General features: G+C 57.3%; 1 protein-coding gene across 2 annotated transcripts; it reads left to right on the top strand.

The window, feature by feature from the left end:
* The first annotated feature begins 1,217 nt into the window (after nucleotides 1-1,217).
* CELF5 (CUGBP Elav-like family member 5) lies at nucleotides 1,218-18,786 on the top strand. 2 transcript variants are annotated; one of them, XM_040629622.1, is made up of 10 exons: nucleotides 1,218-1,266; nucleotides 3,270-3,395; nucleotides 5,679-5,758; nucleotides 7,707-7,853; nucleotides 8,448-8,589; nucleotides 8,678-8,824; nucleotides 10,308-10,385; nucleotides 10,938-11,009; nucleotides 16,087-16,254; nucleotides 17,559-18,786. In XM_040629622.1, the coding sequence occupies exons 1-9, from the start codon at nucleotides 1,218-1,220 to the stop codon at nucleotides 16,212-16,214; spliced, it is 969 nt and encodes a 322-aa protein (XP_040485556.1). In that variant the 3' UTR covers nucleotides 16,215-16,254; nucleotides 17,559-18,786. The 2 variants fall into 2 exon arrangements, 1 of the variants encoding a protein (XP_040485556.1); XR_005834667.1 differs by lacking the exons at nucleotides 1,218-1,266; nucleotides 3,270-3,395; nucleotides 5,679-5,758; ... (4 more) ...; nucleotides 16,087-16,254; nucleotides 17,559-18,786 and adding an exon at nucleotides 13,892-13,994 and having other exon boundaries at nucleotides 10,897-11,009.
* The last annotated feature ends 1,653 nt before the right edge of the window (nucleotides 18,787-20,439 follow it).

Genomic DNA, 20,439 nt, shown 5'->3' with positions numbered 1-20,439 from the left:
CCGTTCCGCAAGCTTCTCGGATTCTCCCTGCCTGGTGTGGGGAGAGCTGCCTGCTGTGAGAAAGCAAGACATAGACACTTCCTGCCCTGAGACAGAAGGAGGAAGGAACCCAGAGGGGTGGAAGGATTGCCTGCATAGGGGCTTTTGAGCTGGGTTTTGAAGAATGAATAGGAGTTCGCCAGGAGACACAAGGCTTGGAGGAGGATTCTGTTCTTAGACCAGTGGAGAAGCAAATGCCACCCGCTTCCCACATCCCTTGAGTTTATTCTCAATTATCCACATTAGCTCACACCCATGGCTGGGTCAGTTTGAGGGTGGGGATTAGAGTAGGATTTCTCCCATTAAGCATCATTTTCAGTGTTGGGGGTGGAGGGCAGAAGTATCCAGAACGAGCAGTCCAGATTGAAATCTGGTCCACTCAGGTATGACAGTCCTCCCACCCATGGCTCAGAGAGCTGACTAAAAGTAGCTGCCTTGGTATCAGTCAGCTACTGCTGAGTAACAAGCCAACCCAGGCATTTTATTTGTTGAATTCATGGGTTAGTAAGCTCAGCCTGGGCTCAGCTGGGTGGTTCTTCTGCTGGTCTCTCCTGGGGTCATTCATGCAGTGGCAGGCAGGGCTTGCTGGGATGAGCTGGGACAGGCCAGCCTCACTCCCACATACTGTTTGTCAGTGGGGCCTCTCAGGGCATGAGGTCTGTCCTCCTGTCCTCCCTGGGCTTGTCACCTGACAATGTCAGTGTTCCAAAAGAGAAAGCTGCAAAGTCTTTCGAGGCCAGAGCTTGGAACTCCCACCACTTCCCTTCCACCATATTCCACTGGTCAGAGCAAGTCACAAGGCCAAGTCCAGGTGCCAAAGGGTGGGGAAATAGACTCCAGTTTTTGATGAGAGAAACTGCAAAGTCACATCATATACAGGGACTAGAGGGGTTGGGCAACTTTGCAAAGAACCTACTACACTACAAAGCAAGGAGGCGTCCTACAGCAAGAAATATTGTGACTGGGTTTTGAAGGTAAAGTAAGAGTTTTCCAGACCACAGTGAATAAAGCCCCATCGGTGGGACCATGTGTCACTTGTTTGACCGGTTTGCTGCTGGAAGTTGGTGGGATACTGGGCCTTGGGGAGGTGGGCAGTTGCCTGGCAGAGTTCAGGCAAAGCCCCCACCCATGATACCCCCACTGCCACCCTTGACCTCCTCCTCCCCCTCTCTCCACAGATGGCGCGGCCAATCCAGGTGAAGCCGGCGGACAGCGAGAGCCGCGGAGGTAGTTGTCATCTCTCCGTGGCCACTAGGCTGGGGGGTGGCAGAAGAATGGGGGAAGGAGGGGAATCCCCGATCAGAAGGCTGTAGCCATCACCTCTCTGCTCACACATCTCATGGTGGTGGGAGAGGCAGAGTCCCCTGGCTAGGGTAGGGGCAGGAGAGCAGGGGGGCTGTGACCCCTCTTCCAAACCACAGCACCACAGGCCCAGGAGTGGAGGAGTGGGGGGGCTCTAGCTAGGTCCAGCTGCTTGCCCCTAGAGCTTAAAATGCTCCACTCCCCGTAGGGTGCAATATTGGGGGTCTGATGCAGAGGGGCTGGGATCCCTGCTTTCAGTGTGTGTGTGTGCACGTGTGCGCGCATGTGTGTGCGCGCGCACGCGTGTACGTGCATGTGTGTGAGCACACGTGTGCGTGCATGTATGTGCGTGAGCGCGTGCGTGCGTGTGTGTGCGTGAGCACGTGTGTGTGCATGTGTGCGCGCGTGAGCACGTGTGTGCATGCATGTGTGTGCGCGTGCGTGCATGTGTGTGTGTGTGTGAGCATGCACACCGTGGCACGCCTGTGCATAGATGTGCAGGAGCACGTGCACACGTGCATGGGTGTTTCTGTGGCTTATGCGGCCAGGCTGCCTGCTGGCCCGTGTGCGTGTCTGCATGCCTGGCCTGTGCGTGGGCATGTGTGCGAGCGTGTGTGCTTACCTGTTCCAGGCTGGGCGTGTGGGTATGTGGGCTGGAGGCCTGGCGTCTGCATAGGTCTGGACCGTGTTGGGGACATGACCATAGGCTGTCCCCAGTGGCATCCAAGGCCAGTCATTCTTGGAGATTTTTCTACCCCCTCCCCATTTCAGGTGGGTTGGGGGCTGAGGGGGAGCAGCTAGCCTTGGGGGTGGTGTGTGGGGCAGGGCTGTTAGGACTCCTGTGTATGTGTAGGAGCCTGGTACAGGCTGGGACCTGTTTTCACACTCTCCAACGGGACTGCTAGTGCAGGCCAGGGATGGGGGGGGGGTCTACATGTCTCAGTCTCTTCTCTTCTCTCTCTCTTAATAATTCTTCCTCTTCTCCTCCTCCTACTCCTTCTGTCTGTCTCTCCCTCTGTCTCACCTTCTCGTTCTCCCTCTCACTCCATACCTCTCTCTCTCATCTTTTTCTCTCCTTCTGTCTCCCTGTCTCCCTGTTTCTCTCTCCACTCCTTTGTGTCTCTTTGTCTCTTACTGTCTCTCCCTTTGCCTGTCTCTGTCTCTGTGTTTCTCCCTGTCTCTCTTTCTCTCTCACCTGTCATTTTCCCTGACTCTCAGTCTCTCTGCTACCATGTCTCTCTCTTCCATCCCCATGAGTGACAGCTGCCAGAGAACAGGTTTCCATAGTAACCCAGCTCACCATCCTGGGAGATGAAGCTGCCATGTTCCTGATTACAGGGGAGCAGCCCAGTTACCAGAGGGAGCAGGACTCTGGTGCCTCATACAGGAGAGGCTGGCCCAGCCAGGCCTCCAGCCAGACCCCCACCTCCTCCCCACCAGATGGGGGCTCCAGGCTTCGGGCACCTGGTCCTGTGCGCACACGTGCCCTCACTCATTCAGCAGAGACATTGCCTGGGATGCAGGGGCCATCAGTGCTTACTCCCGACTGGGAAATCTAGATGGCAGACAGACAGACAGGGACCCAGGCAAGGCAGTTCTTAGGCTAGTACTCTGTGTGGGCTCTCCGAGGGCACGGAGGGAGACCATCTTTGCCCGGAGGGTGGGAGCAGTGAGGCGGTGGCCCTGAAGGATTGAAGGGAGGGCCTTCTAGGAGGGGGCACCGCGTGAGCCAAGGCTTGGAGATGAGCCGTGCATGGCACGTGGGAGGATGGAGAGGCCCAGAAGCGCGTGGCTGTGTCCTCCCACACACAGGCAGAGCAGGGGTCGGCAATGCTCCCCCCACGCCCTGCTGCCTCCATTCTGTTGGAGGGACCGAAAAATTCCCGGAGGCCAGGACTCGGCTGAGGGGGTGTCTCCGCCCACAGGAGACCGGAAGCTGTTTGTGGGGATGCTGAACAAGCAGCAGTCGGAGGAGGACGTGCTGCGGCTGTTCCAGCCCTTTGGGGTCATCGACGAATGCACCGTGCTGCGCGGGCCTGACGGCAGCAGCAAAGGTGACCGGTCGGGGGCGCGACTGGCCTAGGGGCGGAGCTGGGCGCGTGAGGGGATAGGCTTAGGCTGGGCAGTGGGGGGGCGGGGTTGGCTCCTGGGGGCGGGCCGGGCACTCAAAAAGGTGTGGTTGGCTCCTGGGGCAGGGCGGGGCAGTGGGCAGGCGGGGTTGGCTCCAGGGGGCGGGTCTCGGCGCTTCAGAACGCCGGGTTGGCTTCTGGGGCGAGGCCGGGCACGTGGGAGGGCAGATTGGCTCCTGGGGCGGGGCCAGGAGCTTGAGAAGGCGGGACTGTCTCCTGGGGGCGGGGCCAGGCAGTTGAGAAGGTGGGCTGGGCTTCTGGGGATGGGGCGGGGCCTGTGGGAGGGCGGGTTTGACTCCTGGTGTAGGGTTGGGCAGTAGGAAGGCGGGATTGGCTCTCGGGGCGGGGTCGGGCACGTGAGAGGAGGCCGGGACTGTGACCTGGGGGAGGGGCCGGGTACGTGAGAAAGCCGGGTTGGTTTCTGGGGCGGGGCAAGGCACGTGGGAGGGCGGGTTTGGCTCCTGGGGGCGGGGCCGGGCACGTGAGAAAGGCGGGACTAGCTTCTGGGGCGGGGCGGGCACTCGAGAAGGCTGGGGTTGGCTCCTGGGGGCGAGGCCAGGCACGTGGGAGGCCGGGGTTGGTTTCTGGGGGCGTGGGCTGGGTGGGCGGAGACTGTCCGGTCCCACCTGGTCCTGCCTGTGCGCCACCTGTGCCCACCTGACTCTGGAACAGTTTCCTGTGGGCTGTCTGCCTGACACTGGCTGAACATCTAGGGAAGACTTTAATGGTCCACAGCGACTGTTTCCCTGTCTGCCCATGTGACTGTTGGTGACTGCCAGTGAGCATCACTTCGCCTGCGGCTCTTAGTCTGACTCTTTCTGCCTGAGTGTCTAAATGACTGTTTCTGTTTGGGTCTTCATGTGTCCGCTGGTCTCTGGCTGTCTACTTGATTCTACCTTTTTTGGGTTCATCTGTCAGGCACCAACTGTTGCCCTGACTGTCTCTGGCCCTCGCAACTTTTTATCTTCTAGGACAGAATGTATCCCATGGTCCCTATTTGCTAGGCTCTTTTTTTTTTTTTAATTATTTTTATTTTTTATTTTTAAAATGTTTTTATTTATTTATTTATTTTTAAGATTTTATTTATTTATTTGACAGAGAGAGAGGCAGGAAGAGAGGGAACACAAGCAGGGGGAGTAGGAGAGGGAGAAGCAGGCTTCCCACTGAGCAGGGAGCCCAATGCGGGGCTCGATCCCACAATGCTGGGATCATGACCTGAGCCAAAGGCAGACACTTAACGACTGAGCCACCCAGGCACCCCTAAAATGTTTTTTAAAGTTTATTTATTTATCATCTCTACACCCAATGTGGGGCTCAAACTCAACTCCAAGATCAAGAGTCACATGCTTTACCGACTGAGCCAGCCAGGTGCCCCTCTTTTTTTTTTTTATTGATATTTATATACTGTAAAATTCACCTTTTGAAAGTGTACAGTGAAGTGCTTTTCAGTATATTTAAAAAATTGTGCAACCATTGCCACTCTCTAATTCCAGAACATTCCATTGTCCTACTCCACCCCCAGTCTTCCATAGTAGTCTGCCTGTGTGGAACTATGTCTAGTAGTCTCTCCGTATGACTGTGTGTCTGAATTTGTCTGTATTTAGTGGTCTCTGGCTGTCTGATTTCTGATTTCTTCCTGTGTGACCAGCCAGCTGGGTCTGACCTGCCTGGTTGTTTTTGTTTTGTTTTGTTTGTTTTTGTCCGCATCTCTCCAACTCTGGTCACATGGGCCTGCCTGGGTCTGAATGTGCCTGTGCTTGAGTGTGCCCACAGGACTGCATCTCAGCGCCTGTGTCTGAATGTCTCTCTGCATATCTGATCACAACCCGATCTCACAGTGTCAGCGACTGGTGGGTGTTCTCTAAGCCTGTGCCCTTCACTTGTTCCAGCAGGCAGGACCTGCCCCCCCGACTGCACACCGCCTCATAGTGTCTGTCCGACTGTGTGAGCCACAGACAGCTGTGTAGCTGGTGGCTTTCCGACTGCATGGGTGGCCACCTGGCTGACGTCATACTCTGTGACCGGCTGTGCGCTTGTCTCACTGCCTGATCCTTTACTGTCCAGCTGTCTGTCTGAACAGATGACTGGCTGTCTCTCTGTTCTGACTGTCTGACCAGCTGTCCAGGGCTTCCTGTCCCCTCTCCTGTGGCCCCTGCCCACCCAGAAAGGCCCCGTTACCCCTCACGCATTCTCTTTCTCTTGGGTCAGGCTGTGCCTTTGTGAAGTTCTCCTCCCACACCGAAGCCCAGGCGGCCATCCACGCCCTGCACGGCAGCCAGACCATGCCGGTGAGTAGAGACTGCCCTGGGCCACGGGGATGGGTGTGCGGAAGTGGGGAGGGGACAGGGACCAAACCTCTCCCTTCCGTTCCCACCAACCGGTAGCCTCGGGCCGTTCCTCAGCAAGGCGCGGGTGGAGAGAAAGTTGCAGCCTGACGGTGGTGTGGGTAGGTGTAGGCATGTGAGTGTGCGATCGTGCCTGTGTGGAGCATATGAGTGTGTGAGCGTGCAATGTGTGGGGGTGGGGGTGCACGGATGTGCTGCCTGTGTGTGGCTGCATGTGTGGTTACGTGTGGACTAGTATGTGTGTGTCTGTGTCTGTGTTTAGAGAGAGTGTGTGAGTGAGTGCTTGGGTGTGTGGTTGTGAGGAGGTGACTGTAAATGTGCACATGACGTGTGTGTGAATATGTATGGATACGTGTGTGTGCGAGTGCACATGTGTAAGTGAATGGGTGTGTGTGAATGGATTGTGCAGTATGCATGTAGGTGTGCACGCACGTGTGTACTGAGCACACATGTATGTGTGAGTCTGCCTGGGTGACGTGGGGGGAACGAGTGCATCGCGCGTCTGCGGGCATATGTGAGGGCCAGTGTGTGAGTGTGTGTGGCTGGGTGAGCGTGAGTGTGAGTATGCATGTCTGTGGTTGCCTGTGTACATGTGTGACTGGGTGCCTCTGAACGCCTTGTGTGAATGCGCGTGTGCGACGGTGTGATGTGCACGGTGCGTGTGCATGTGGATGTGAGTGGAAGCACGCATGGTGTGTGTCCACGTGTAAGTGTACTCACATGGGGGTGTGAGCAGGTGTGGTGTGTGAAGTTATGTTTTTAGGTGCATGAGTGTGTGACCATGTATGAACGTGTGTGTGTGTAAGTGTGCATATGTGTGGTGAATGTGTGTGAGAGAGTGTGTTCATGTGTGTGGGAGTGTACAAGAGGGTTCCTAGAGGGGCGGGACCTGAGCGGTGGTCTGGCTTTGTTGAGGCCGGCAGAGGGACGTGGGCGTGGGGCATGAGCAGGGTGGGGGTGGGGGCGTGTAGCCCCAGGAGCAGGGGAGATGGCTGGAGGGGCTGCAGCCCATGGAGAGGAACACGGGGCTCCTAGGGCAATGAGGAGCCATGGAAGGTTTTGACAGGGCAGGGAGGAGGCCAGGTCGCTTGGAAATGTCCCCCGGGGCAGAGTGGGGAGGGGCAGGGGGCAGGCCTGGAGCAGTGAGAGGCTGGGGAGGACCAGCCAGGCACTGGGAGTAGCTCTGCCATCTAGAAGCAGGTGCCAGGAGCCACCAGCGCTGTGCAGAGGTGTCCGAATCTGCCATGGGGAAGACAGGCCTTAGAAAATCAACTCTCCTCTCAGCTGTTCTCAAGAATGGGTGCGAAGAGACGGGCAGCGTCAGAGCCTCCCGTCCCTTGCACACTGGGCGCTCGGGCCTCAGTGTCAGTCCCTGCAGTGGCGGGATTCGGCTCACCGTGAGGTCAGGCTTTCTCATGCACACAGCTGACCAGTGATGGGGCGCATCAGGGAGTGAGCTCTCCAGCAAAGGCGGCATGTCACCCTCTCCGAAGGCTGGAGTCTCACCTGTCCTCAGGTGTGAGCAACAGTTATAGGGTCCTCCACTTGGGTCCCCGTTGCTCCTCCCCACCAGTTGGACTCTCCATTTCTGAGAGTGTGGCTGATAGTCAGGATCGTCTCCTGTGCCCCAGACGCGACCCCCCAGGGCCCGGATGCCCCACCTGTGCCCACAGGCGGCTGCACAGTCAAGTGCAAGGCCCAGGATGCTGATCTCTGAGCCGTTCTCGCCGTGACGTGCGTGTCCTGCAGCTCCGGGCCCGTGGGCAGGACTGGCAGCTGCTGGCATCTACAGCGCTCCCCCCAAGGGCCAGAGCTGGCGTGGTTCCAGGAACCCCAGAGTCCTGGCTACCTCCCTCCTTCCTTCCCTCCTTGCTTGCCGCTGCCCCCGTAGGGCGCCTCCTCCAGCCTGGTGGTCAAGTTTGCCGACACGGACAAGGAGCGGACGCTGCGGCGCATGCAGCAGATGGTGGGCCAGCTGGGCATCCTGACGCCATCCCTCACCCTGCCCTTCAGCCCCTACAGTGCCTACGCCCAGGCTGTGAGTGACCCCAGCAGCGGCACTTCTGTCTCCAGCGGAGGAGGGGGGAGTCCGGCTCAGTCCCTCTGTCCATCCATGCTCTGTTGGCGTTCTGCCTCTCTGTTCATCCTTCTGTCTCTTACCTACTCTCTCTGACTCACGATCCTGTCCTGGTCATGGTTGAGTCCACAAATCCAGGCTGATTCCTGAGCCCCCAACCATGAACTGAACCCCAGGCCCAAGCTGAACCCCAGCTCTGGAATGACACGACCCCATGTTTAGCCCCCAAATCTAGGCTGGGTCTCAAACCCAAAAGGAGCCTCTGAATCAAGGCTGACTCCAAACTGAGACCCAGCCCTGGCTGAGTTCAGTGTTGGCTGATCCCTGATCCCAGACCAAGTCCAAATTCCTGACTCAGCCCTCATCTCAAGGCTGAGCCCTGATCCCGCACTGAGCCCCAATTTCTACTGAGCCCTGACCCCAGCCTGAGCCAAGATAGCCAGGCTGACCCCCTCACCCCCCAAATTACTTGAGGACCAGGCCTCCTCCCATGAATCATGACCTCAGGGCAGGTGCCACCCCTATTGTGCCTGCTGACTCCCTTTCCACCCCCAGCTCATGCAGCAGCAGACAACGGTCCTGTCCACGTCGGGCAGCTACCTGAGCCCTGGCGTGGCCTTCTCACCCTGCCACATCCAGCAGATTGGCGCCGTCAGCCTTAACGGGCTGCCTGCCACGCCCATCGCCCCTGCCTCTGGTGAGAGTCTGCCAGGGGCCTAAGGGTGGGTGGGCAGGGCAGGGCCAGGGCCAGGCTCAGGCTCCCCGTGGTCTCCTCCGTTCTGCAGGACTGCACTCGCCCCCGCTGCTTGGCACCACTGCCGTGCCCGGGCTCGTGGCTCCCATCACCAATGGCTTTGCAGGTGTCGTGCCCTTTCCTGGGGGGCACCCCGCCCTAGAGACCGTGTATGCCAATGGCCTTGTGCCCTACCCAGGTAACCGGAGTGGTCCCCCGGGACTTAGGGGAGGGGGGTGGGGCAGGGAGGGTGTCTCTGGGACAGGCATGAGTTCCTGTGCCACGGTGCCTGGGACACAGAGGGAGTCTCAGCTGAACAGACATGAGCTGTGGGCACAGAGAAAGAGGCTGTAACAGGGTGGCTGAATATGGGAACTTTATATCCTGACATTTCTGGGTTCAAATCCCAGTTCGGTGGTCGTGGGTGGTCTCTGTGAGTCTCCGGGCCTCAGTTTCCTCACCTGGGAAATGGGGCAGATGACATCAGTCATCTCATGAGGTTGCATTGACAATGAAATTAGCATGTCAAATGCTTACACATCACCTCTACCAAGAACAGCAGCATCAGTCTTAATTATTACTCGTCGCTATTTAGGAAGACATCAGTACCCATATTCATTCATGTATCCATCCATTCAGCATTAGCCATGCACCGAATTAGGCTGGGCCCTGCCTTTGTGAAGCAGAGGTCCCACCTTTCCCGACCCTACACCACAATTCCCAGGCAGGCCTCCTCCAACACCTTGCTTAGCTGAGGTAAGTCATCTGCGTTTCCACCATTGAGGAGAATTTATTTTTATTTTGAAATGATTGGAACTCACAGGGAGTTTCAAAAATAGCACGAAGAGGTCCTGGTCCTTCCAACGCCCCCCGCCCCCACCCGGTGCTAATCGCTTACATAACCCGAGTACGTTGTGGAAACCAGGAAGCTGACACTGGTGCAGTACAATGAGCTCAACAGGAGTTGGAGCCCTTCTTCAGACTGCACCACTTCGTGCACTCGTGGGGGGGTCTGTGCCGTGTTATCACAGGTGTAGACTGGTGTAACCACCACCACAATCAAGTCACAGAACTGCTCCATCTCCATGGGGTGATTCGTTCATGTGACCCCTCTATGGTCACACCCCCCCAGCTCCCATCCTCTAGCAACCTCTCTCCATTCGAGCATAATCTTTTGGCTGAAATGTCCCCTGATTCACCAGCTCTAGTGGTCTGGACAACCTCTCCCCTCCCCTGATCTCCTCCCCTGGGAGCAGTTGGGAGGTCACAGCCACATGGGGGATCCACAGGGTGTCTGATGAGTGAAGCCTGGGGTGGAAGAGAGGGAAACGGATGGGAGTGGGGGTGATCAGGAGCAGAGGCCCGATGTCCTGGAGAATCCAGAGAATAAAGGGGAAGAGCGAGGGGGTCCGGATGCAGACAGAGATGGGGGTGATGGTTAAACCTCTCTGGAGTCCTGTTCGACTTCTGTCATTTCCTATCTGAGTGGCCCTGTGCCAGTTGCTCCACCTCGCTGAACCTCAGTTTTCCTACCTGTAAAATGGGAAGTATACCTGTAAAACGTTTATGCAGAGGTGAAGCTGCGGCAGATGTTTGTTGCTCTCCTTCCGGGTCCTAAGGATCGGGGGTGGATGGAAGACCTTCTGCCCCCGTCCCACTCAGCCCCTCCGTCTGCCCCGCAGCTCAGAGTCCGACCGTAGCCGAGACCCTCCATCCCGCCTTCTCTGGAGTCCAGCAGTACACAGGTACGGGGGCAGTCCGGCCAGTCTCGGGCGTGGGCCCGCCCCTCGGCCCCGCCTTCCGGGTGTAGCCACGCCCCCGTGGCCACACCACGCTTCTGGCTCCGCCTCCCAAGGGCCTCCCTTTTATTTGGCCTTCCGTCTTGAACCTGGCCACACCTCCTACTTCTGGCCCTGGCCCAGTCCCAGGTCTTGATCCCACCCCTCCTAGCCCCTTGCAGCATCTGGTCCCGCCCTCATATCCTGCCCCGTTCCTGCCAGGGCCCCGCCCTCGAGCTCTGGCCCCACCCACTCTGATCTTGTGTGGCCTTGGCCCCTCCTTGAAGCCCGCCCCCGGTCGTGACCACGCCCCCTCCCGTTGCCAGGCCTTAGCCCCGCCCTCTCGAGTCATGGCTCCGCCCCACTCTTTCCTGCGCCTTGGCCCGCCCTTAGGCCCGCCCCCCACTACGGGCACGCCCCGCCTCCCTCCCAAGACCGTCGTGGCCCCGCCCCCGCCCTCCCCGGGCCGCCCACCGGCCTCACACCCGCCTCCGCCCTGTGTCTCGCTCCCGGTCTCCGCAGCCATGTACCCTACCGCGGCCATCACGCCCATCGCGCACAGCGTCCCCCAGCCGCCGCCCCTCCTGCAGCAGCAGCAGCGAGAAGGTGAGGGGGCCGCGACCTCCCCTGGGCGCCAGCCCCGCCCTCTAACCGCCCCCTCCACCTCCAGGACCCCTGGCCTGGCTTGGCGCGTAACCTCGGGGAGCCGCGGCTAAGAGCGCAGCCTGCTGGCCAGACAGACCTGGGTTCGAGTTCTGACGCGGCCCCTGGGTGTTCTGGGGGAACGGAGTCACCCTCTCTGAGCCTCGGCTCCCTCTTCTGGAAAGTGGGAACCGTAGGACTAGTGGTGACCCGCCCCCCCACCAGCCGCCCTCTGCAGGACTGGACGCTTCTCTGAATTTTTTGAAAAGACGCGCCTCTTGAGGTCGGGCGGGGGGTGGTGATGCGATATCTCGGGTAAACTGAGGCCTCCTCAGTAAAGTGGAGGGAGGGAGGTGTTAGATTTTGGAGTCAGACAGCCGGGATTCGGATCCACCCAGTCTGACTGTGACATCATAAGGAAAGCACTTCACTGCCCTATGCCTCAGTTTCCTCCTCTGCACCAGGAGCGACCATCTGGGTCAAGAGGTGTCACTGGGAAGGAGGCGGGGCCGTTCCGACACGTAGGATGGCTCAGCACCCAGGAAGGCCCTTTCCCTTGTCCATCCAGCTAGTGGAGCAGGGGAGAGGTGACCAACTCGCCCTATGGCCAGGGGAGCTCCGCAGATGGCCTGGCCTGCAGACTGAGTTCCTTGAGGCTCTGCCCCCCTTCTCCCTTGCCCTTGGCCCTTGGAAGGGGGGCACTGCCAGGATACAGGAGCTGAGCTTTGAAGGCGAGCCCTAGGCTGAGGGGTCCCCAGCCCTGCCATCCAGCCGCTATCCCGTTCTCCATCAGATTTTATACCTCCAGGGGGCTCTGTGGTTAAAGTCATAGACAGCAGGCATGAGGATTTGGCAGTGCCAGCAGCTCCAGTGTGATTTTCAGTGACCTCCCAACACCCCCATACCCCCCACCCAGGGCGGGCCAGTGCAAGCTTCAGAGAGGGCCCAGCTGCCTCTGGTCACTGTTTTGTGGATAGCTTGTACCTGGGTGTCTCCCTCCCTGGTCTCTGCTCCAACTTCCCTCCCCCCAGGCTAAGGGGGAAAAGCTAGTGCAGAGGCAGCCGGCCCTGCTGTAAGCCATGGGCGTTCTGGAGAGTTCCCTGCAGCGTGCAGAACCTCACTGTACAATCTACAAGACTCCTGCTTGCACCCTTCCAAACCTTTGTCTGTGACAAAGCAAAACAAAACAAAAGATAGAGCCCTAATAAAAATGGTAGCACAGTGTTACACACGTGCGCAGGTTAAAACAAATACGGTCAGTGTGGCCCTTTATCGTGGCCAAGACCTCAGTTTGCCTGTGGAGGTGGCATTCATGTTCCGGGTTGCAGCTGTGGGCTGCTGCAAAGTGGCGGAAAGAGGCTTGTCTGAAGTCAGACGGGGAGTTGAGTCGCAACCCCGGACGGGGATGCGTGTGGCTCACGACACGCTTGGGGAGCTGAGGGAGTGGTAGGTGTTCCCGCTGTGTGTGTGCGGGGCGTGTGCGCTCACGCGTTGTGTTCTCGTGAGGTCCGATTCAGCGGGGCGCGGCTTTCTGCATTCACCCCGTGCTTCTCGGAGATGAGACAGCACACAAACTAACCTTCGTGTTGCGGTCAAGATTGTGCCCGCATCAATGACGACGGTCATGTTGGGATACACTTGCATTTTGAAAACAAGCGTTTTCAGAAGTGTGGTCCTAATCGGGAAGATAAGGGTTGGATGTCAATGGGTAATCTTTGGTTTTGTATTTCTTGGGGTGGAGAATACTCATTTCCAGGCCGAAGGGGATTCTTGGTGGTTTGGGGGTTCTCCGTGTTTTGGGGGGGCGTGGGAGAAGGTCATCTGTTGGTTTGGGATTAGGGGCAGGTTGGGAGACTGTTCATGGCTTCAGATAATGAAGGTTTTTAAGTTTGATGTTATTTATAGATTTTACGTGACTTGTGCATTGGGGATTATTTGGGGAGGGGATGGTTTTGAGAGTTAGCTGTGCTTTTAAAAAATTATTTCTCGTTGGTATAGTATATCATTTTAAAATTCCCAGGTGGGAGCGGGGGGCCCCTGGCTTGATCAATTAGTAGAGGAAAAGACTCTTGATCTCAGGGTCGTGAGTTGGAGCCCACGTTGGGCATGGAACCTACTTAAAAATAAATAAAAATACAATAAAATTACCAGGTGGTTTGGGGACTAGAGAATTTTTTTTATCTTGATTTTATTTTTGTGTCATCTGAGTTTTGAAAGTGATTCAAGGTTTGGAGGATTAGCCACAGTTTTGAAAACTATCTAGATATTTGGGGTTCGGGACCAGGAATGACTTGTCTTACTTTATTCTGTGATCATCGGACTGGTAAAACGTGAACATTTTATTCTTAAAACCAGTTTTAGATTTACAGAATTAGTGCAGAGGAAGTGCAGGGTGTCCACATACCCCACGTACAATTCATCTGATGTCGTCAGTGGTCTGGAGTTGCCGGTTTAGGGATTTTTCAGGCGTTTCTGGTTGTCTGGGATTTGGGGATCATTCAGGGCCTGGCATTGAGGGATTTATCTCAGTTTTGGTGGGAGGGACCATCTGAATTTTGTAAATTATCTGGGGCCTGAGGATCATCAGAGGTTCGGAGTGCCCGAGTGTGGGGTCAGACAGGCGAGGGTAAGCACGCCCTGCCTCCCGTCCCCGCCGTCTCCGCGCCCCTGCTTCCTGGTGTCACGGGCACCCTCCCCTAACAGCTGGAGACGCCAGATGTGGGCTCCGGTCCCGTGCCCCTCCCCCCGGGGGGGGTCCGCCTCCTCTCCTTGGGGGCTTTATGTCTTTCTCTCCCCCACCTGCAGGTCCCGAAGGCTGTAACCTGTTTATCTACCACCTCCCCCAGGAGTTTGGAGACACGGAGCTGACGCAGATGTTCCTGCCCTTCGGCAATATCATCTCCTCCAAGGTGTTTATGGATCGGGCCACCAACCAGAGCAAATGTTTTGGTGAGTACCTGCCGCAGGCACCCCTTTCTGCTTGCCAGCCCCGTCCTCGACTCCCCCTGCCAGGGAACAGGGGCGTGGGAGGGTGTGGTCAGCCGTGAGACGGGTGTGGTCCAAAAGAATCACATTTAGAAGTTAGAATGAGCACTTACTGACCACCTACTGTGTGCCAGGTGCCCTGCTGGGTGCTGGTACAGGGCAGTGAAGGGAGCCCACAAAATTCCTGCCCTCCAAAGCTCGTAGTCTCGCTGCGCCGCCAACAGGATTTTCTCCGTGGGGGGAGATGTTCTCTACTCCTCTGCCGTCTGAGCCATTGTCCCACATGGCCGCCAGGCAGCTCCAGTGTGGCAGTGCAAGCACAGAGCCGCAGTTTCAGTTCTAACAAATCTAAATCTAGATGGAGCACCTCGGGCCAGCAGCTGCGGAGTTGAAAAGCTCAGGTTTACGGGGAGGAGGTGGAAATGAACCAGGCAGGACTATAGGCCAGGGGGTTATGAATGGCATGAAGAACACCATCACCATCTACTCCTGAGGACATAGAAGCTGGTATGCAGGAGCTGATGTTTCAGCTGAGACCCAAATGATGAGATTTCCCAGCCCCAGAACGTCTGGGGTACAGGGTTCCAGGCAGAGGGAGCAGCACATGCAAAGGCCCTGGGGCAGCATTGAGCCTGGCATGTTGGAGGGCCAGCCAGGAGGCCTGTGTGGCTGGAGCAGAGTGAGTGAGGGGGAGAGAGGGAGGAGGGGAGGGTGGGGAGGGGACGGGGCAGGTCCTACAGGGCCTTGGATGCCTCCAAGTGCACACAGCAGCAGAGAGGCAGAACCTAGATTAGAACCAGTCTGTTTGACTCTAAAATGTGGACTCTTAATCCCGCCCTGTTGTGTTCGAAAGGCCAACTGTTGCCTATTTAGTAAGCACCTCCTGTATATACCCAGAACCCAACCGTGAAATAGAAGAATTGCCCCAGTTTACCGAGGGAGGAGCGAGAGGCACCGAGTGGCCAAACAGCACACCTGAGGTCACACAAACAAGGGTCCTCTGCCCGTGCCCAGGGCCCCCCTCAGCATCCTGCTTTGCAGGACGCCGAAGGCAGTGTGTAAAGGAAGAAAACACACTCAGTCCCTCTCAACTGTGAGGAGTCGTCTGCCTTCTCTGAGCCGCGGTTTTCTGGTCAATACAGTGGGGGCAGGTGTTAGGGAGAATAGCTATGAAGACGTCACCAGCCCCCTGCTCCACAGTCCCCCATGGCTCCCAGTGGGCCTCCGCAAGACCGCTCAACCCCGCTCCCACCATCTCTCCACCTGACCCCCACCCGGCCTCTCACACAGAGCTCAGGGATCCCCGCCTCAAATGCTTATGCATGCAGTCCCTCGCCCCTCTGGGCCCCCCTGTGGCCTCCACACCATCCCGGGAAACCTGTGAGGACCAAGAGGTGAGGGGCAGGAGTAGGGCAGGGTGGCCTGGGGTGGCAGGTGGAGGGAGGTGGGGCTGGTGGGAGCTTGAGGAGTGGTAGGCGAGGATGTTTCTGATCGCCTGGCGGGGGGGGATGGGGTAGAGAGACAGATGGAGACAGAGACAGAGATAGAGAAAGAGAGATAAAAGGCAGAGAGAGGAAGAGCATGAGAAGGACAGAGAGAAGAGACACAGGACACTCACACAGAGACGGAGAGAGTCCAGTGCACGGTCAAGATGCCACATGGATTGCGGTCTCGGAGGGGCCGAGGGTTAGCATCCAGGGCCTGGAAGGAGGCAGGCAGCCAAGATGGGGAGGGAGGGAGAATGTGGCCCTCCTGGGACCCCCAGAGGCCTCACCTGTCCTCTCCGACTGTGGGAAGTCTCAGCAGAGCAGACCCCAGGTAAGGAGCAAGCACCCCGTCCCCAGAGGCATGCAAGTCCAGAGGGTGTCAGAACCAGGCCCCGGGCTGCTCTGTGTGCTCTGGCACGCCCTCCTACCTCCCTGGGCCCATCTGCCCCTGCGAGCGCACACCCCCCGCCCCCAGGACCCCGCGAGCCGGGAAGCCGGGGCCGCAGCACTGGAGGAAGCGGAGGACGCCCACGTTGCCCACCATCGCGGGTCCACCCCGGTCTCCGCAGGCTTCGTGAGCTTTGACAACCCGGCCAGCGCGCAGACGGCCATCCAGGCCATGAACGGCTTTCAGATTGGCATGAAGAGGCTCAAAGTGCAGCTGAAGCGGCCCAAAGACCCGGGACACCCCTACTGACCGCGCCCCCAGCCGCCCGGAGGCTGCGGGCCTGGCCCAGGTGAGCCGCCAGGCGGCCCCACCCACACCCACCCCCGCCCCCACCCCGTCTTGGCCAAACACCCCCTCATTCTCCAAACCCTCTCCAGCCCCGGGGGATGCCGCTGGAGGCCACGAGAGACCCCCAGGTTGGGTCGGTGGGGACAGAGCTAGACAGAGTCACCCCCATCCCCCCTTGGGTCAGGGCTGGGACAGAGGGTGGAACTAGGGTACGGGGGTGGTTGGGGAATCCTTCTGAAGAAGGCTCTGAAGGATGAATAGAAGTTCGCCTGAGAGGCCAGGTTTGGGCCGGGGTGGGGCGGGCTGTCCTGGAAGGGGCTTCTGTCCTCCTGTGAGTCCCGCAGCTGGGCCCCTGTCATCATTCCTCGTTTGGTGTAATTCGTGCTCAGTGGGCTGATGAGAAAGCGGAATGTTTGTCCTGCTCACCAGCATGCCCCCCCGCAAAAAAGATACCCCCAAACACATCCCCAAGAGTGTATTTTGCTGTCAGAGAGAACAACTTTATCAACAACTAAACACCTTCTTTGGGGAATGAACAGTGAGCCTCAGGGGCCAGTGGGGAAACGTAACTGCCCTCAAGCCTTGACGAGCCTCATCTGTGGAATGGGTTCGTGAAAGTCGCCTCCCGAGAGGCAGCAGGGAGGATCCACCTGGGGATGAGGTGTTTGCCCAGCCCAGGACCCGCCACCCGGAAAGCCTTTGATCATTTGCTTTGATTTTCTTTTTTCAATCGCGAGCGCCGTCGTCGTCAAAGCGCCGCGCCTGGGGTCTGGCGCGAAGTAGGTGCTCAGTTAGGGGCTGTGCGTGCTTTTCAGACCCTGTCAAATCAGCACCCACAGATTCGCGGGTATTCAGTCACGGGATCAGGCAACTAACAGACGCCCCATGCACGTGAACCCTCTGGGACAGCAAATCCTTACTGAGCACCTACTATGCGCTAGGCTCTGTTTCCAGCGCTTGGGGACACAGCTGTGAATGACCAGAAATGGGGCGGGAGTTGGGGGGGCTGCCTCCCCTCCCTGCCTCCGTGGAGCTTCAGTGGCAGGGAGGAGGGGGAGGAGAGACAAGAATAAACACAACTCTTGGCCCCAGGTTGCAGGAGGAAATGGGCTCAGTGACCCAAAGTCCCTTCCAAGGTGGTTTGTTGCCCTCCAAATCTGGAAACGGACTCTCTCTGAAAAGATAGGGGCGCTTGGGTTCCCAGAACCCAGCCTGGCCAGGGCAGGGGGTGTGGGGGGGGAGGCGATACCGTAGGCCTGCAAGACCCCCGTCACCGCACCCTAACGCCCCTCCCTTCTCCGCCAGGTGAGGGGCGTTCCCACCCCAGGAGGGCTTCCCGCTTCCAACCGATCCCGGACTTTTCCGTAAATTACAACTGAGTTTGGACACCAGCCCTCCCTCTCCTCTCCCGTCTCCCCTTGCCCCCCAACCCCCTAATGTGAAACACTACTGAAGGCCACATGGAGTGGGGAGGGGGCTTTGTGGTCTGCCCCGGCGCTGGGGGTGGGGGGCTCCTGAGTTGGGGGCCGAGGGGTTCGCCGCCCCGTCCTTGGCGGCCCCCAAACTGAATCACGTTTCCTATATCTATATATGCATATATATAGAGAGCTATAGACGGTATATATATTTTTTGAGTATAGATCATGGGACCAAACTTTTCCGACTTCCTTCCATCCAAGAGAAGGTGACCCTGGCCCGGTCACTCAGCAGGGACATAAGAAGGGCTGAGGATGACCGGGCAGCCCAGTGTCTCCCCATCTCCCGCTGTCATGTCAGACCAGGGCACCGAGAAGCACTGGGAATCATCAGCCGACGCGATATACCTCCAGGACTTTGGGCCCCTGCTGCCGACGGTTCTCGCAGGCCCTTTGGCTCAGCCAGCTCGAGTGTCCCTGGTCTTAGCTGCAGCTTCCGGAACCCCTACCCCCTCCCTCGCCCCAGGGCCCTGCCTCCCCGATGTAGGCACAAAAAAGACCCCTCCCCACCTCCCCCGTCATAGCCTTACTCATGTGACCAATAGCCCTTAGCTTTCCGTCAGGGGCAGACCGGGGTTGGGGATCCCCGCCCCTGTGCCCCCTCCCAAGGGCAGGCAGCCACCCTCCCTGCCTTCGGATCACCAGCCTGGAGTTCACGATCTCACCACCACGATTGCCAAGCGCGTTGGACAAGCCAACCCGCACTGGCCCAGCACCCCTGTACCACGGATACCTCTACAGATGATTTCTTTTTTTAATTTTGGTCTTTCTGAGCAGATACAAAGAAGAAAAGAGAACAAAATGGGGGAAAAAATCAGATGACAGTGGATTTCTGTTTCCTAGTCGGGGCGGGGAGGGAGGTCTTGGGGGCGTCTCTGTATAGCTACTCAAATCGTGAAAACCCACTTTGAAGCACAGAGTCAAGTTCGTTGGACGTCAGTGGGGCCTCTTGCCAAGTAAGGCACCAGAGAACTTAATAAGCTCAAGAAAAAAAATTTGTAAAGAAAAAAAAAAACAGCATTCCCTTTTGTTTCTACCAAAATGTGTTGACTGACCCAGAAAAAAAAAAAAAAAAAAAACACGTAGCAAAAAAAAAAAAAAAAAAGGAAAAGAAAAAAAAAATCTTATGACCAACTTGTTTCGATATTCCAGAGTTTGATAATTGTTCCGAGACACTCTAGCGTGCCTGTGTCCCGTGCGTCTGCGTGTGCAAGCGCGTGCCCAGGGGCCGCGAGGGGGCCTCGTCCGCGTCCCCGGCACCTGCCCAGCCCCCGCCGGGCCTGCTTGGGAGTGCGTGCTGGCGTGCAGTGGCGTGTGTCCTTCTGGTCCATGTTTACTGGCTGTAAATACCATTTTTATACTCCACATCGAAGACCTACGTGATTTGTACGATGTACTTTATTTCTGCTACGAGTAATTTCATGAAGTTTCAACTTGCAAACCGACTTTTGGAGACAAACGGCCACACACACACACATACACAGAAAAAGAAGACAAGAGAGGGACTTAGAGGGAACTTTGGGTTGACTTGGTTGGAATTTATGGCTGGAGAGGTCCTTGTCACTGTGGCGCGTTCAGGTGAGAAGCTGCAGACATCATCTTTATGTCCAAACGCCTCTCTTTGGTCTGGAGAAACTGAAAGTTTATTTAATAAAAGTTTTACTTGCTAAAGCACCGGGTCCTTCCTTATTTGCCCTCTCTCCTCGGTGAAGATCTAGTGTGTCTGGCCCCGCTGAGTGGCCTGGCCAAGAGAAAAACCAGATGTCAAATTAGGGGACGCAGGAGGAGATATTCCGAGAATATTCCCGTGACCAAGGTGCCTCTGATGCGTCCAGAAGTTGGGGAGATGGAACTGTTCCTTCCAGACGAGCAGGTGCTCGTGACGGCCGGGTCGCACGCTCACGCATTATGCGACCCCTGCCGGACCCCTTCGGTGTTCCCATCCCTGCGCTGGCCGCCAGGGCTGTGGCAGTGGCCACCTGGCTCTGATCTCTGCTGTCACGGAGGCGGCCCGGGGAGGAGCGAGACACCTGCAATACTCATTTCCTTTAAATCGAGGTAAAATTCACATAGCATAGAAGTCACCATTTTTACCATTTTAAACTGCACAATCCAGGGGCGCCTGGATGGCTCAGTCGTTAAGCGTCTGCCTTCAGCTCAGGGCGTGATCCCAGCGTTATGGGATCGAGCCCCACATCAGGCTCCTCCGCTATGAGCCTGCTTCTCCCTCTCCCACTCCCCCTGCTTGTGTTCCCTCTCTCACTGGCTGTCTCTCTCTCTGTGTCAAATAAATAAAATCTTAAAAATAAATAAAATAAAATGCACAATCCAGTGGCATCAAGCACACTCACAAGGTTGTGCAGCCACCATGTGTGCCTGATTCCAGAACATTCTTACCCACAAAAGCACCCCATCCCCGTGAACAGTAACCTCCCCCGGCCCCCGCGAGCCCCCTTCCCGTCCGTGGAGGAGCCTGTTCTGGACGTGTCACACACGTGGACTCACACGCGTGGAGCCTTCTGTGTCCGGTTCCCTCCCTGTCATGGGCTCGGGTCCATCCCTGGGGCAGCACGTGGAGCGCCTTGCTCCTGCTCATGACCGAGGGATGTGCACGTAGGACCGTGGACCACAGTTTGTGTATCCATTCATCTGTCCCTGCACTTTGGGTGTCGCCTCCTTTTGGCCATTGCGAATCGTGCCACTAAATATTC

This window comes from Ursus maritimus, unplaced genomic scaffold (genome assembly GCF_017311325.1).
Source record: "Ursus maritimus isolate PB19 unplaced genomic scaffold, ASM1731132v1 scaffold_14, whole genome shotgun sequence".
NCBI lineage: Eukaryota > Metazoa > Chordata > Mammalia > Carnivora > Ursidae > Ursus > Ursus maritimus.
This window is presented reverse-complemented; position numbering and strand designations above follow the sequence as displayed.